Here is a 17484-nt window from a genome sequence, read left to right as displayed (position 1 = left end):
TAATATGAATCCAGTTTTGACCCACAACACCTTGAGGAGACTGTGTAATGTTCTGCTGGTGCAGGGGGAACTGTTTCAGTCTCATAATACGTATATAAACAGAGCTTCAGTGGAGGTTTTGAGTGTGTATGAACTGTGCATGACCAGAGCTCAGAGAAGCAGATTATAAATTTCTCTGATTCTCTGCTGTTGAGACTGGACAAATGGGAAATCTCAGTAACAGGATTAAAGAGCACTACAAATTACATTTACAGAAATACTCTACTGGAGTTATTTGAGAAGATAAGTTTAAGAATCTCATGTAGTTGGTGGACACAATCTGAGGAGACGTTTCTTCCCTTCCTGCCCCTCACCTCCATTCCTTGAAGAAATACCTGCACTTAAATTTGACTGGATGCAGATATATGGTATGGTAGGAACATGAAAAATTGCACTAAAATTTACATATCCTTGACAGCTAAACCACACTGTACATGCAATTACACTTTTGTGATTACAATTTCTTTGAAGTGGGAAGGGAACAGTAGGACTGAGGCTTGTTTTATCTCCACTATGGAAGTTTGGTGGAATATGTTTCTTATAAAATTTCTGTCTCAGTCCAGGCCTTAGAAATAGCTCTTTCAAAGTGTGTCCTAACAGAGGTTGACACCTTTTTAGTCTAGCAATATATAGTGTATATCAGTAGGTTTTTATTTAGAGTGGCACAGGCATTCAAATACACTGTCTGGTTCTGGAACCCTAGAACAAGAGAAGAAAATTACTTACTTTTCCCCTTTTTCTGGGTCAAATCCAATTTTATTTTTTTCTTTTTGTTATAGTGGACGTTTGGATTCCTGCTGATTAGATTGCCTTACAATGATATTAGAGCAACTGAGTTGGCAGGAAGGTATGCCATTGTGTGGCTCAATTAAGAGCAAATTCACAGTGGCATCTGTAGCTCTTTTACCCTTCCAGTTGTTGAGACTGCAAGAGTGCTTTGCAGAGTGCTTTGAGATATGCTCAGTGACTGAAATTGAACTGTGTCTGGAGTATTAAGTTGAGATCGCAAGGTAAGGATCCTTCCTTCAGAAGGAAACTATTGGCTTGCTTTTAGTTTGTTCCCTAGTCTTAACCCCCTCAGAAATTTCAACGCCGGCATGGCTAGAAGAAAGAGTCCCACATACAGCCTTTGGTTCACTTAGGGAAATTGAGTAAACAGTCAGGCATATGTTTCAGAATCAGTTGTGTGATGCCGAGAGCTTGCTCCGTGAGTCCCAGGTTCTGCAGTGAGATTTCCTCCAACATGGATATAGTAGGGCCTCTGGTGGGATTAGAGAAAGAGTAAAAGAAACAGCGATGGTGAAGGTCTGTTGCTAGGACAGCAAGCCTTATATCAAGCACAGAACGTTATCCTGTGATTGTTCCCAGGAGTGTGGGGAGAGTGGGAGGAGGGATGTGCGCATTTGGCTGATCGGGGTTCGGTTTGCAGGCACGGAATGGTTGCTGCTTCTACAAGCTTTGCTGCTTGTAGTTCAGTGAGAGCTGTGCAACTTGTTTCAAGCTTGGCTACTTTTTAATAGCCAATAGTTTTGTGTAAAATTCAGTCTGGGTCCATCTAATGACAAATTCAACTTCCGAGAATCGGATGAGATGCCTGAGGCATAGCTGTGTATGAAAAGTAGCCAGCAGTACCTTCTTGTGTAGGTTCTTGGAACAGACAAAATGCTTTTATGTTACTTGAAAATGGACTGAGAAAGATGGGGGGTGGAGTTGAGAGGAGGAGGAACGAGCACCTTCTTATTGCAGAGTAAGAATATCCTTGTGAAGAATTAATGACAGCTTAATTAATGTTAGTTTTCTACGACTATCACTTTTTTTAAAAAGCTGATTTATCTCAGCAGTGTTTTAAAAGTTTGTTTTTCAATATGTATTCCAAAATATTCTGGCATGTGATTTAGCAGTTAGATGCATTTCATGAAGTGTTCCACAATTTTGAGCAGGTTAAAAAAAAAAAGACATGACAGGTTATTTTTTAATGTTGCTGCTCTTTTCCAGCAATAACGCGTTTTAGACTTGGCCCTTGCTGTTGTAAATCTGATCCTTGTCACAAAGTTTTTTTTTTTTAAATATCTGTTTATCGACTTCAATTTCTAGAAAGAGGCTTTGAGATTTTATGCTCTCAGGGGCTTAGATATCTGTGGCAGCTGAGAGTGCTGCTTCTGCTGCATACTCAGCATTGCAGCTGAAATAGGCAAAAATGGTGCCTGCAAACAGAGACAATATTAATTGCTCCCTGCAGTTAAGTAAATAGCTTCATCGGTGCATAACAGGCAGGAGGGAGAGGGTTAATGAGGGGCTAATTCCATTCTCAGAGGGACCACAGGGCTGATTGGAAACAGCTGCTGTATTGCAGGCTCTAGGCTGCACAGGGTCATGCTGTGGTGAGCCTGGCAGCTTTGGTGAAAAGTGGGAACAGGAGAAGAATGGTATGTAGGGAAGATAATAAACAATCCAGAAAAGAAAGGACATAGAAAAGTATCTTAGGCCTGGATCCCTGAGAGAGGAGAAATTGTAACAGGCAGGAGAGAAAGAAGGGAGAGTTTGGGCTGGAATCGCAGACCGGAGGAGGGGGTTGCAGCCATCTGCATGCCCTTGACCTCTGCCTGAACGTCAAGGCTTACAATTAAGTCAACATGGTATAGTGTAGGTGTAGCTTGGATGTTAAAACAGCACAGCTGTGTTAATGGCATGCTTAGCTGAGCTAGCTAGCTCTGTTAGAAAGTGGGGGAATGTTGCTCAAGATGGATGCTGGGTATATGTGGCAGTGATTCACCAGAATGCATATTTCTGATGGCATTTGTCAAAATATGAATGAAAATAGGAGTTTGGTTCATTGATGTCAGCAACACAAGAGTCAAGTTATCCACAGTTCTGTAGGATGTGAATAATTCGGTTAATTGTCATCTCTGGTACATACCATCACGTTGTCACCTGAAACTTGGCTTCTTTCTCTTTCTACACCTGTCATGTGCATAGACATGTCCTGTGTTCCTGCTTACATACCAGTAGTTGTTACCAGTATTCATACACAAAACCTTTCAGCAGATGCCTGTGTCTGCATTTTGAACCGATGCTTGCTTCTATGGCTGAAGATACTCGTTAAAGCCCCAGAAATGCTTTAGCTTAAGCCAGAGCCCACCCTCTTCATAGAGGGGAAACTGCTAATGCCTTTCCCACTGCTTTTTCCTAAAGACAAACATTTTCTCCTGCAATTGATACAGTTAGCTGAGGAGGGGGAGGAAACCAGCTTCAAACTTCTCAGCACAAAGAACCATGGAATTTACCCCAGAGATATACTTGAGAACACAAGGATTGCTTATATACAGGCTAGATTGACCCAAATGTTAATGTAGCAGAGGCCAGTGATGTAATATACGCATAGGTTTAGCTTGCTGACAGCCAAAAATAGTTAGCCTTGTCAGCTGTGCGGCCAAGCACTATCCCAGTGGGCTGTAATGTGTCGAGCACCAGAACTGTAAAACCAGAGTGCTCCAAAGAAGGGCAAAAGGGAGGATCAAAAGTGAAAGAGCATCTTCTGTTTATTAAATAGATTAGGACATGTCAGCCTCAGGTAATAAGGGAGAAAAAGGAGTATATGTTTTGAGAGAGCATCATAAATTCATGAGTGATATGAAGAAGATCAGAAGGGACAAAAGTTATCCTTGAGGTGCAGAACATGCAAAGCAATACCAGGGAAGCATTACAAATGTATATCCAGTTCTTACGCTTTTTCTTCAACTTCTGTGATTCACCACTCTCAGAGGCAGAATGCTGGACTATCAGCCTGTGGTCTGGCCTGATACAGCACTTGTTAAGTATGCTCTTTCAACCAGGAAACTTGCTTTAAGATGGGGAAAAATGTGATCCTATTTTTTTTCACTGATGTTTTTTCAGTTAGATTGGAGTGGTTACTGTTTCATTATTAAAATTATGTTAAAGATAATACTTTTTAATATGTCAGGATTTTAGAGCCCACAGAAACTATTTTTGAGAATGTAAATTAAAAACAAAATGATGCACAATGTAATTCTTCACCTGAATTATGAAGTATCATGTTACACAAATGGTGAAGCCATAGAATATGAAAAAAGTAACTTCCACTTCCATTGTACCAAATTATGTGAGTAATATGCCACATTCTATATAAAGATAGAAATGAGAATGCTGTATGAGTGAGGAACATGCTCTGTGAAGAGTTAACACAGAATAGCTTTAGCTTTGGTATCAGCAAGCGTTTGGGCCTATGTAATGTGCAGGGGTGAAAAATAAGCCATGTGTTAAATGGATTAAAGCAGTGTTGATCCTCTTCTGTCAGGACAATTAACATGAGTAAAATATTTGCCCTACTTTAAACAGATAAGGAGGTACTGTGTTGTGTTCCTCTTAAGATTAATGTTCCTATATGGGCAGCAGAGAGCACAAGATTTATTTCCTGAACCTTATGTAGATTTATAGCTGTGCCAGTTACTGCTTGAAAGCTTTTTATGAGCCATGTTCACAGCAAGTCTTTTTTTGTGTATGTTAGTGAAAGTGGTCATAGGAAGGAGGCAGACATTTTGAAGTGTTAAGTGGGATGTGTGACAGGTACAATGCCTTTAAATTATAAATTTTGTCTTGTCGTGACCCCTGGTTTTCTTTTATATATGTGTATATGTGGGCATGTGTTTGTATGATATAAACATAAAAAATGTATTTATAAAATACATTATAAATGCATTATAAAATGCTTTAGAAGTAACTTCCTGTGCTGTCCTGCCTTCCTTAGAGAATTAGTAATGTTTTTTGTGTTACTATTTGATGATTTAAAGCAAAGAAAATTACACTCAAGGAGGGAATGCCAATCTCATGGGATGTGCACTTTCCATGGAACTGTGCTCTGGACTCATAAATATCTATGCAACTCCTGTTTATTTAATAGGATTGCATGGGTGAAATACGGGGTTGAATTTGGCATTCAGAGTCCAAGATAAGGAGTGAACCTGCCTTGGGCTTGGTAGAGACAGGCACGTAATGGTGGAAATACTATGTAAATTAATCTCAAAATGTTAGAGCAATTGCTATTTTTAATTTTTGTTTGAGTGAAGCTTTCAACTTTGCTAATTATAAGCATCTGCAATTTCATTAAGTGCAATTAAATTTTGAGTGTGTGTATATACCAGTGAAGATTAATTGTCCAGTAGACACTCTAAAACATTTAGATCTTAACTTTTATTCTTTTTCAGAGAAGTTGCAGGGAAAAAGTCATATGAAATGAGTAGTCTTAACGAAAATACATAGTAGTCTGGTTAGAAAATGGCTTTTCCATTTGCAGAAATTTTTGACATTTAAGGAAATTGTTACGCATTTTTTCCTGACAAACAAGGGATTTTTTTTTTTTTAACGTCAATTGAAAAAGAAAATGGAGGCATCCTCACTTGAAGAAGAACTAAAGCTTCATCTGTTAAGTCCCTGTATCTGAACTTACGATACAAAAGAACAAAAATGAGCTCATTGTGGGAGGAGAGGTTATGAGAAACAGAGTTAATCTTGTACTAGGATTTACCAGACACCTTTTCCCACCCATGAGTTTTGCAGACAGAGTTGTGAACAGGGCTGAAATTCTAACCATTACATTCATGAATGACACTTAGTTTGATTAGCTTCAGGTTTTTGATTACTGGCTACTTGTACCTTTGAATTACTTTTGATGCTATCTTTACAAATTGCTATCACCAGTTGACTCAAAGGTTCTAGTATGGTTTTGTCATGCTGTAGACACTTGATTCTATGCAAATTTTACAGCTACTTGCTTTTATATTTGGAGAAGCCTGCTGAATAAAAGCTGAAAAAGTATGAAGCCACTTGAGCAAAATACTATGCCTGACGCTACAGACAAAGATACCGTGTTGGATTATTAGTCCAGTGCAGAACAAAAGAAAATATTTCTCCTAAAAGGAATATATCCAGTTGTTACTGAAATACTAAAAAACTGATCTACGTAAATTTCTATTCAGTAAACAGATTGAAGTGTGCCAGCTGTGCAGACTTCTCTATGCTGGTGCAATTGATAATAAACATTTATCAATGTTTATTTTGACCTTTTCAGTTGTTCGTGCACTGGAGGTACCATTGCTTAAAATGTAAGCTATGTAGTGACTCAAAAAGAAAAATACATTCATGCAATTGAATTTCTTTCAAAAAGTCTCATTCACGAATGGTATATCTCTGTGCTGCCTGCTTCCTTCTAAAGGTAGTTGACATCAGGAAAGAGTTTGAGGCATCATGCAGAAATCTTGCATCAGGTTTTCTGATGGTTAGCACCAGATCCGAACATGCAAATAACTGGTATCAACTGGAGGACGACAAGATGGTGGAGGGCACTTGCAGTTTCTCAGTCCTCTGACTCACTGCTTTGGTCTCGCAGAAAAAAACCTAGTGGTTTTCACTAATGCAAAGTTTTTTTCCATGGTTTTCCAGAAAGAGGAAGAGGTTTTAAGTGGAATTCTTCAATAGGAGATTTATTTCAAATGAGTTATACCATAGAGAGCAAGAACTTATTTGGATAGACCTATGGACTGTTTTTCGAGGGAAGGGAGTTTCTTAGGATAGAATGTAGAAGTTGTGCTTGAGATTCTTCTTTATTTAACGTGCTTTCATCAAGAGTTGAGGTTGGTTGTTTATCTAAATATAAAAAACCAAATACTAGTCACTGATGTACTAAAACCCAGCTAAGCAGATGCTTTTTTAGCTTTTTCTTTTGCAAACAAACTCCTCTAACAGTGTTGTCGTAACTCTCTTTTTGAACCTTTCCTTTGCAACATACTCATTTTTAAAGCTGATTCATCACAGAGCGTTATCAGGGTTGCATTTTGCAACAGTGATTGTTTTCTAACCAATTTGTTAAAATTATAGTTTCAGTAATAACATCCAGTGCAGTGGGAAAACTCGACAGGAAATAATGCAGTGTCTCCCACAGTTTGCCATCCATTTGCAAAGCTTTCAGTAAAATCAGTCAGCTTTTCCCTGGTGTACTGACTGGGTAATAAGAAAGAGGAGGCAATGAAAGATGCAGGACTTGAAGTCTGGAAATGACAAAATGCACTGCATGTTGCTTATAAGTGAAATACTCAAAGATAACTTTTACAAAGGTTTATGGCATGTAGCTAGAGGGAAATTGTGGAAGCTTCCTGCAGGAACTGAAGTTATAGTAGCATAGGTAATTTTCCTGCCTAGGGATTTGTATTAAGTTTGAAGAAACTAATTCCCCTTGGGGAAATTGCGTATCCAGTTTTGAACTGGTTGGCTGGTAAAGATTGCTAGGCAAAAGAACTGAGATCTGCCTAAAACAGCAAGTCTGACCTAGGGGACAGTTGCTTGTGCTAAGAATTGACCTGCAATAGTGAGACACTGACCTGGGAATGTAGCACGGAGAAGTCTGAGATTCACAGCCAGGAGTGTAAAGGTGGGTGACACTTGGTAAACCGTATACAACTTGAGTATTGTTTATAGTATGTTATCTTTCTAAAAACATTTTAAAATCACTACTTGCTTGTAAGCCGGGAGGTCACTGGAGACCTCAACTCATTCTCCACTCACCCTGGAGAACGTGTAACTGGTGGGTGCAGTTACAGGTGCAAGGGGTTCTGGGAGGAGCAGCCATCAGAAGCCCTATGAAGAGGGGATGGCTGGTAGCCTGAGGTTAAAGAAGCAGGGAGGGGAATATGAAGGTCTCAGAGATGCAGCTAACCTTGGAACGATGAAGTAATTAAGAACTGAACTGAATGTATTTTGTTAAGCAAGCACATGCTCATCCAGGGAATTTTTCTGCCACAACTGGGGGCTCTAAAGTTGTCTAGCTGCTTTTAAAAATTGTTTTAGAGCTATAGTTTTGGGAGCTGCATAATGGATGTTCTAATAAAGCACTTTAGGTCATGAGCTGACTAAGAAAAGCTGCGAAGATGTTTTCTTTCTATGAATTTCAAACAATTGGACAAGTACGTTCTAGGGGGTTTAGCTGATGGGTTTGGTGGGGTTTTCTTACTTTTTTTGTTTTGTTTTGTTTTGTTTGTTTTCCTTGCTGAAGCATCAGATTTTGGCTTATGATGGAAACAGAGTGCTGGATGTGGTGGATCACTGATTTGACCTGGCAATACAAATTTTGTTTCTCTAAATTTATGGTGACAGCAGATCGTGTGGGTGATGCTGGATTCAAAGATCCTTGTATCACTGTGAGTACAGCTTTATTGCTAGTCCACAGTCTTATCTTCTGAAATCAGAAATAATTTTCTGGTCAAGAAGTTTTGAAAAGAACACAAGAACCATGGGATGCTTTTTAAAATTATTATTAAATTAGCATAGTAAGTAGTATTGAATTTTTGAGTGGCTCTTGAATGGCGATCTCTGTTTTGAAAGATCTGGATTCTTCTCAGTCAGAAGAGACTGAAGTTGAAGGAGCAAGTTAAGGTGATATAAAAAATGGTGGGGCTGTTGGAAAACACGTCAATGGGGATGAGCTTGCAGCCTGTCTGTGACGTTGTTGTATCCAACACTAGAATGTGGGTCACCTTAATGCTAAATGCAAAGGATTGAGTGAGGTGCATTCTTGGGATTAGTTTTCCTCTCCTTTCTTTCCTGAGGGGAGAGTGTTATGCCCGTCACCTCAGCGGTGGTCCTTGCAGACTGGAAAGAAACAGTGAAGAGGGTTTTGGCATCCTGAGATTTACAAGGGATAAGGACCTGCACTGCACCTCACTGGTTTTCTCCCTTCTCGGTTCATTTTACCCAGTTGTGTTGGGCAGAATGGGAGATTCTGGTCTTGTTTCCTCTTTCCATCAATTCAGTGATAAAAAAAGAGATAATTTGCCTTACTTAAATTATATTGAGAGTAATTGTAAGGAGGGTAGGAATGCTAAATAAGTTCACTGAAGTGGGATCAAATCCGGCTTAGTATGGACATACCAAGCCCTCCCTAGCTCATAGTGGTGTATTAATATAATTTTTTATTTTTATTTTTACTTAAAGAAAGGCTGTGGTTGCAGACAATGTGTTGAGACTGAGTTGAAATCAAGACAGTATTTTTGTCCTAAGCATGGTCTCCCCACCACCCCATTTCCATCCCCTGCATTAGTGTTACTTTGCTCCCTCACTGGGAGTGGAAGTGGCAACAGGTTCCTCCCTTGGAGGGCAAAAGCAAGGCTGAGCCTTCATACATGGTGCAAAAGCCAGGTAAGAGGCTATCAGTGTGGACATGTGGGCTGCTCTGCAATGGGACAGTTGAGGTTCTTACTCAAAATAGTAAACTTTGCAAAGAGTAGTTGTTTTGTGCAATCTCCAGATTCAGATGTTTGTCTCTTTCGGTTATTTTTAGGTCTCGTTTTTAGGCTTTTCTTCTCATGTCACCTAAAATTTTCTTCTCCATGAAGGTGTAAACATCTGTTGTAATAGAAATAGAGCCATTAGTCTAGCCCTCGGGCACACTCGAAGTACAAATTAGCACCATGCTCTATTCATCAAGTGCGAATTATCAGATTAATTTTTCAAAGGAAGATCTTTTTCATGATTACATCCTTTTTTTTTCTTTAATGTGTTCTAAAACTGATCCTACTCACTGGAATAGCACTAGATTATCTGTTCTATGACATTTTTTTGAACAATCTTGTAGTGTATTTTCTTTATCGAACACTTTTTACTGTGATTAAGGTGGGAGTTTTTAAGAACCATTTTAAGAAATAGTTTGAAATACTCACAAGTGCCTGCAAATGTTGATTTCCAGTTAAAAAAAAAATCTCAGTTGAACTTGTTTATAAATAATGCAAACAGATTGAACACATCTTCTGCAGATTTTTCAAATTAAAACAAAGTATGTCTTACAAACACTTGGTCTTTGTTTTTCTAGATTTTGGATGGCTCCATCCCAGCTTGTGTTGGCACATTATTTGTTCAGTATTGCACAAGCATATGAAGTAACTGTCTAATGTCTAATATGACAATAATTGCTTCAGCAGCATAGTCACAAAACGTCCATTTTTGTATGTCACTCTAAAAATTTGTAGGCTTTTTATTAGCACATAACAGTTGTTTCAAACATATAGTTTCAGGGCATGTTTGTAGGCACATCCAACAATTCAGTGGTACAGCTTTTTCAGTCATTTTGACTTTGCCTTAGGTAATTACTTAAAGGGCTGTTGACTGTGGTATTTCAGGGCTGTGCTCTAGAGATCATACAGCTGAAACTGTCTAGGGAATATGGAGCTGTCCTGTCACTGCTTCTGGGAGATGGTTGTTCTTTTAAGTTTTTCCACTCCATCTTGTCAGTACGTTCACAGAAGTGGACTTTGATTACATTTATTTCATCACCTGGACCATAAAAATACACCTTTCATGGAGCATGGCCAGGAAAATGTGGCATGAAAATCGTGTAGCACTGAGAAGAAAAATGGTTGAGAGTAGCTACACATTTATATAATGATCACTTTAACTAAGTGTATTATTTGCAAGTAGTGCTGATCTGTGCTTCTGATAAAATGTAAACTTGACAATGCCTCTGAGTTTTTACGTACAGCAGATGTCTGTAGGACAAGTTTCATATCTTTAACTTCTGTCTTAGAAAGTTTTTTAAGCTTGGCCTAGATTTTACTTTGTTTTGCAATTTTTTCTAAGATGTTTCTTGGTTGTGTGAACCTGTGCTATAATTTCTTTTGTATTTTTTGTTCTGTGTAAGTTTTTCCTCTTGCACCTTTATCACAAGTCTTAAATATGTCTGCTGTGTGTTAGCATAACAGGTTCTCATTCACCTCAGCAGATGAGTGCCAGCCTTTTCTAAGCTTTTCCTGGGCTAACCCTGATACTGTTGTGTACTGCCATTAATGAAAGTTAGCAATGCACAGCACAATCACAGCCCTAAGATTCCTGAAGTCAAAATCCAGGCAAGGTTTTATTGTTCTGTGTCTTAAAATGTGTTTTTCATTATGAACTTACATTACCAACCTTTTTATTTCCTTGACAGCAACTGTACATTTTAGTCATAGTTCCCTCTTTCCCTTGAAGAAGAAGGGTGTCAGAAAATACAATGTATAGATAGCCATTTGTTGTTGTTTCACCCTTTCTGCAGTTCTAGCTGGAATTCTGACTGTATTTTCCATGCTATCCTCTATACCTCCCATCTCTCATCTTACAAAGCAGCTTGGGTTTTCAAATCCAGTGTAGCGTCCAGTGTCATCTGATAACAAAAAAACTGGGGAGGTTTTCAGAGATGAGGCAGAGTTCTGAATACTTGATCAGGTGTTTCTGTGTATCCTGCGTGTCATTAAAATAAGTAGTAGCAATACACAGAAAACATCCGTGTTGTAGGTTATTTGCACTAAAGCATGCAAAATGCAAATGGGAGACAGAGGAGAGAATGTCAGAGCCCAGTACTTTCTGACCAGGTATTCCACATGTGGAGGGTGTCATATTTAACATCAAATTTACTTATTTGAAGATAGTTGATGTTACATGGGATTTCTGATTTAGCAGAGTGATACAAAACATACTGAAAACACAATACAGACATAAGTTACACCTAGCAGAATATAGCAGTTGCAATACACAGTTCTATCATGATACCAACATGATTCCCATTACCCGTCTGTATAATACGCTCACTGTCACAATGCTGGGTGTCCCCAGTCTCTCTAGGAAGGCATCCATGGGTTGAAACCAGCTCAAGCCCATTGCTCTCTTTGAAATTCTTTTGTTAGTTTTCTGGTTTTCATATGCTATGTATATACACATCCCCTTCTTGGCCTGGCTAACTCCTGGAGACATTCACAGTCTTTTAATGAACACAGGGAGAAACCTTTCCACCACCAACTGATCCACTCAGCTGTTGATAGTTGTTTATCTAAAGCAAAGACCACCCTCGGGTCCCCTTGGTGTTGAGATCAAGTCAGCTTCTTTGCAGCAGCTGTGATCCGTAAAACCCTGCATTATTCCCTGAGCTTCATGGGCACATCGCCCTGGCCCATCTCCTCTGAGCCTTCTTACGTGGTAAGAGTTGCAGTCACAGTCAGTCACAGAGGACACACATAGAACAAATAAAGTGGTCTTTTGGTGTTTGGCTGTTTTGTATTGGTATATGGGTTGGTATCTCCTTACCGTGATCTTGATGCTTTTATGGGTCCCTTGTTATGCCAGAGGTTACATTTCTGAACATCTATTCCCAAGCTGATGTGCAGCAGTACTGTAGCCAAGGAATGCAGGAAACAAGGAAAAAGATAAGATTAGTTCTTTAATTTCACAGAGAAGGATGTGCTTAGGTCCTTTTGTGATTTCTCTGTTGAAAATAGCAAACATAGGCAGTGAGTACAACTGGTTTTAGCAACATGGTTTAATTAGTCTGGTTCCAGGCTGAGGGAAAGAAAAACGTGGATCAAACTTAGTGATGAGGATCACAGTTCACAATGGCAGCGAAGAATGCTGAGTATAAGAGTAGTTGTACTGCTTTGCAGTGCTTTAACTTTAACCTGTCATTTTTTCAACACTCTCCTTCATTGCTGTTTGCATCTTTCTCTTGTTTTGTTCATGGCCTCAGAACACTTCCAGCAATATGTACTACAGACATGTCAGTAGTCCCCTGCTTCCTTGGCATTCAGTTCATATTGCTATCCCATCTGCTTTTGTATTCTTTTCCCCACAAAATTCTTGAGGAACCTGGCTGTCAGCAAACATTGTTTTTAATTGTACCCGCGTAGAAGATTTCACAAAGCCCAGCACCAAAAGCAGTGTTTAAAGCACTGTGCAAAATATACATCATTAAATCATGTCTACAATATTCTATGAGATGTTTGTAGAAGCAGGTATAATGGGGAAGAGACTGCAGTCATAAAGGAGGCTGGAAGAGACGTCAGGAGGTTGCTTTTCCTAAGCTTGTGCTTTTTTGTTGTTTGATTTCTTTTTTTTAATTATTGTATCTTTCAAAACTTAGCTGTACAGTGGTTTGCATTTTAAAGATAGCATGCTATGCACAGTTTGTTATTTTATATTAATAAATAATTGTTATTATATATTTACTATATAAAAACCTGGCAGGATAGTATTGGGTATAAAATGTGGTGTATATATATGTTTCAGTAAACAACCTGCTGTTGTCCTTGCAGAAAATTTCATAGAAATTGTAGCTTCTAAGTTAAGATAGGTGATGCATTTTTTATTAATACACTGCATCTAATTTCTTTTCTGAAAGAATTCTTATTTCTTTGGATGATGGTAGAGAAGCAGGTTGGTTGGCTTGTCTGATCCCTTTTCAATCATTGCTCTCACATGTGTTGACCGTGCCTGTCCTGTTGGACAGTTTGGGTGCATCAGCATCACATAGTGGGTTTTTTCCTGGTGGAATTCAATACTAGCTGTATTGGATCAGTATAAAGTTTATGAACAAAACTGGCTTAGTCAGTGAACTGTTTTCTCTGTATGAAGTAGTTCTCTGTGGGAGCTGTTGCTTAAAGGGTCAGACCAATGTGTTGTACAAACAGAAATCTTTTGCGGAGTCTGTGTTAATATTTACAAACTACTGAGGTTTTGATCTGTTTTGTAATCTTGTGTCATTAAGAGGCAGCCCACCTTGAACTATAAATGTCTGTTATGAAGGTTAGTGATGGTAACTCTGCCTTGTCTATTGCTGTTTGCTATGGGGAGAAAAAAAGCGGTATGCCATATGGCTACCTCCATTCTCCTCTCTCTTTCCCAGTTGTCATATCCCATAGTGATTCAATGCTGCAGAGTTACAGTCGTGACTGACCGACTGCCTTCCGGTTGAGATGTTTAAACGGAATCTTTCCAACTTTAATAGTTAGGCTTATTAAATTTGAATTCTAAACGTGAGGGTTTTTTTTCCCAGAATGACTTTTTTTTTGTTGACTGTAGCTCTTTGCTCAGATGTTTCCTTGTTTGTGTTACAGCAACATCCAAAGATCTGTGTTCCAGTTCCCACCCTGCTGTGTGCTATACAAACACACTGGGAAGCATGGTCTGTGGGAACACTCACACCTTAAGGGAAGATGCAGCAATACTTTAACACCTTTTTAAGGAATTGGGGAGGAGAGCTTGGCTCTGCCAAGAAGACACAGCTACGCTAGCTGTGTTAACCTTATTATATGTTGCAGTAGTAGCTGGAGGCACCACTTGCATACGGCTTACTTACACGTATGCTGTGTGCACTGGGTACATGCATGAAACCGAAGAGTATCCCAAGCAGCCCTCCTCTGTGTATGATAACTTCCTGTTCCTTGGTCTGCCCTTTCAGTAACTTTCTTTTTTTTTGTGTTGTTTTATTGGTAGTTGGAAACTGGACTGGTCCAATTTATGAAAGGAAAGGATAATTTTGGATAGTAAAAGATGCAACAAACTTTCCTTGTAATTAGTAAAGAAATCCTTTGGTTACTTGGAGAAGAGAGACCCTACATTGAACAGGGAGGCTGATGTAACTCACGTCTTGGATACCCTTGTTTGGCAGGAGCTACCAGGCCAGGCAGCAGCGTTGCTATAAAACTAGACACAATTCATGCTGTTTCTTACCCAGTTTGGGGTGTGCTCGGGGATGTGAGGAAGAACTTGAGCTGACTGGAGTGTGGGAAGAGGACAAAGACAAATCCATAGGAAGTCCGCCTTGTTAGTTCCACTGTTCAGAGAACAAGTTGTTTTTCATTGAGATTTTTAAATTAACGGTGTCCTTTTATGTTACAGCACCATGTGTATGGACATTATTGGTCTGGTATTTAATTAAAACCACAGCTGGTGATCATTTAATTATAGTGTATGAAAGGGAATGTTAGTTACTTGACTATGTAGCATTGTTTTATTCAATTTAGAGAATTGTAGCCATTTTTTCATGTATTATTTGAAAGCTGTAGTGAAGGATGCAAGATCTGATGAACAAAATGGTGAACTTCATTGCAACATTTCCTCTCTGTTAAGGAAATAAGGTGAAACAGCGGCTTACAAATTCACTAGCTTTCCTGAAAATTGGAAGTCAGTTATGAACAGATTGGTACGATTAGGCTGGTTCTTGTTTCTCCACACTGTAAAACCAGTGCATAGTTTCCTGTGATAGGAAGGAAGGCCTTCTGCTGAAGGCCAAGAATACTTAAAGATATTCAAGGTGTTTCTGGGTTTATTAGGAGATTTCAGCATACATACTTGAAAGAAGCTATGTAGCATATGCCCGTAGCAGGCCTGAATTACTGTTTTTTCACTTGAAAAATGAGGCTGCCTCGAGAATCTTGAACGTACTTCAACATAAAATTGTGTATGTGTATATTTGTACTGAAATGAATAACCGCACCTGTGTAAGACGCTTTTGTAGCTGACATAATAAAAATGCTTTCGACTGAACTCACAAATGAGGATGTCCACAGCGTCTAGCATAACTAGTTACACTGCACTTAAAACTGCAGAATTCACATCTAAAAATCTTCATAAAATTATGTTTTCTGTCTTGAAGCCAGAGGTGGCCTTTTCTATAACAATGGGAATACTGTATGTGAAGGAGCTGTTGCCAAATGATCTAGTCTCTCTGCTGTCATAGAGCTACATTCACAGGTCAGTACATGAAAACACCTATGGTTTTGCTGGCTTCCAGTATTGTAAAGGTAAAACGGAGATCAAAATAGGACTCATTAGCAGATTGACTGTAAATGGAACAAGAAAAATAACTTAAAAGTGAACCGCCCAATAAAGTGTCAGAGTGAAGGACTGAAACTGGCTGGAGGACTAGAAACAGGGTTTGTGTTTCAGTCTGAATCTTGGCAGCAGAGCGGTGTTTGCTGTGTTACTTGGTCTGGTGTGAAAGGTCATTTTTGTTTTCTCATCCAGTATAACTTGGAGTTGTTTCTTTACTACTACAAAGAAAGATTTCATTACTAGTGGCTAGTTTTCCTCTTGGACTTTTTGGTTGTAGTTGTCAATACTGAGCGTTGAATTCTAGCTGATGCCTTCGGTGTAATGATGAATGGGATATTTCAAGAGAGTGTGAGACAGGAAGAGAGTGTGTATGAGTTACAAGTATAGGATTCTTTTAAGAATTGTTCTCAATTTCTACGTTACGTAGCTAACGTAATTTAGATGATGTTAGTTATCCTAGTCTGCTATATATTTCCACATGCTATCAGTTAAATGTAGAACGTATCTTTCATCAAAAGGATCTGCTGCAGAAAGAAAAACAGGTTCTTCATTTGTGGCTTCAGTAGATTAGAATCATTGAAACTCACTGACGTGGGACCGAGGAGAACAACAACTACAGAGCTGTAGAGTAAGCTTTAGTTGCAAAATAAAACCGAATCCTATGCATGGAGTAATTCCCTTTACCAAACTGATAACCTCTATATGTCTGAAGGCATCAACACATGATACACCTTCTTTTATAATACAAATCTGAGTCAACATTTAATGTAAGGTTTTATAACACAAGACTCAAGCTACTTCCTAGTAAACTAATGTGAGAACTAATCTACACATTTCCAGCTGGATTATACTTAATTGTATTTATCCTTATAACGTGTTTTCTGATGAAGGAATGTGTGTGCTGTCTGGAGAGGAGAATTCCATGTAAAAAGCGTTTAGTAGCATGTGGATTTCTTTTAGACTTTTGTTATACTAAAGTTCTTATTAACTACTGCAGAAATCCACAGATACTGTAGCTAATGTATAACTACTTACCTTCTTTCAGATGCTACTGCCACATGGCTAGTGAACTGGTTAATTTGTTTCTTTCCTTTTGTCTTCTAGCTTCATTTAGCAGCCCTGGCGTCATTAAAGGGAGACATAGTGGAGCTTAATAAACGTCTACAACAAACTGAAAGGGAGCGTGACCTGTTGGAAAAGAAATTGGCAAAAGCACAGGTGAGCAATAGTTCAAGATTCTGAAGATGGTCCTTGATTATGTGTTGTCCTCGTTCTTCAGAGAGGAATGTGGTGTGTGAGGAGAGGATAAAATACCTGAACAATGTCACAAGTGAAAAGAATTTTAAGACTGCAAGAAACATAGTTGCCGTGGGTTTTAAGTTTTATGTGCTGATGACATTCTTCTAAAAAATACCAAGAAAGAATTAGATTAGTTTTGTTTTGAAGCCAATATAAACAGCGACTATTTGAAATATTTTAGAATATAAAAATTGCAGCATACTCTCAGTGGATTAGGTAACTGATTGCAGACCCTTCCACTCCTAGGTCAGATTCAAACACAGCACAAATTAACACCGATCAAAAGCTATTGGCAGTGGTTTGGTGGTATGTGAGAAATGATTTGTGATCTCAGTCTAGCTTCTAGTAAGCCAGTTTGTATGTATCTGTTGTGGAAAACATAGTCAGTGGAAAGCCAAGGGATTGAATAAGAATAAGGTCTGAACTCTAATGTTTTCACAGTTCTTCAAAAAACAAAAAAAAACCTTTCAGATCAGGATAAATGTAGAGAGGGAAATGCAAACGGCGAAA

General features: G+C 38.8%; 1 protein-coding gene across 6 annotated transcripts in view; it reads left to right on the top strand.

Annotated features, from left to right (window-relative positions):
• MCC (MCC regulator of Wnt signaling pathway) overlaps nt 1-17484 on the top strand; it is a 213463-nt gene that overhangs the window by 122068 nt on the left and 73911 nt on the right. For all 6 annotated transcript variants that reach the window (XM_076361822.1, XM_076361821.1, XM_076361824.1 and 3 more), the window contains one exon: nt 16780-16893. In XM_076361822.1, the coding sequence (XP_076217937.1) occupies nt 16780-16893 (114 nt within the window). The remainder of the gene's footprint in view (nt 1-16779; nt 16894-17484) is intronic.

This window comes from Aptenodytes patagonicus, chromosome Z (assembly GCF_965638725.1).
Source record: "Aptenodytes patagonicus chromosome Z, bAptPat1.pri.cur, whole genome shotgun sequence".
Classification (NCBI taxonomy): domain Eukaryota; kingdom Metazoa; phylum Chordata; class Aves; order Sphenisciformes; family Spheniscidae; genus Aptenodytes; species Aptenodytes patagonicus.
The sequence above is the reverse complement of the archived record's forward strand: the minus strand, read 5'-3'. Positions and strand labels throughout refer to the sequence as shown.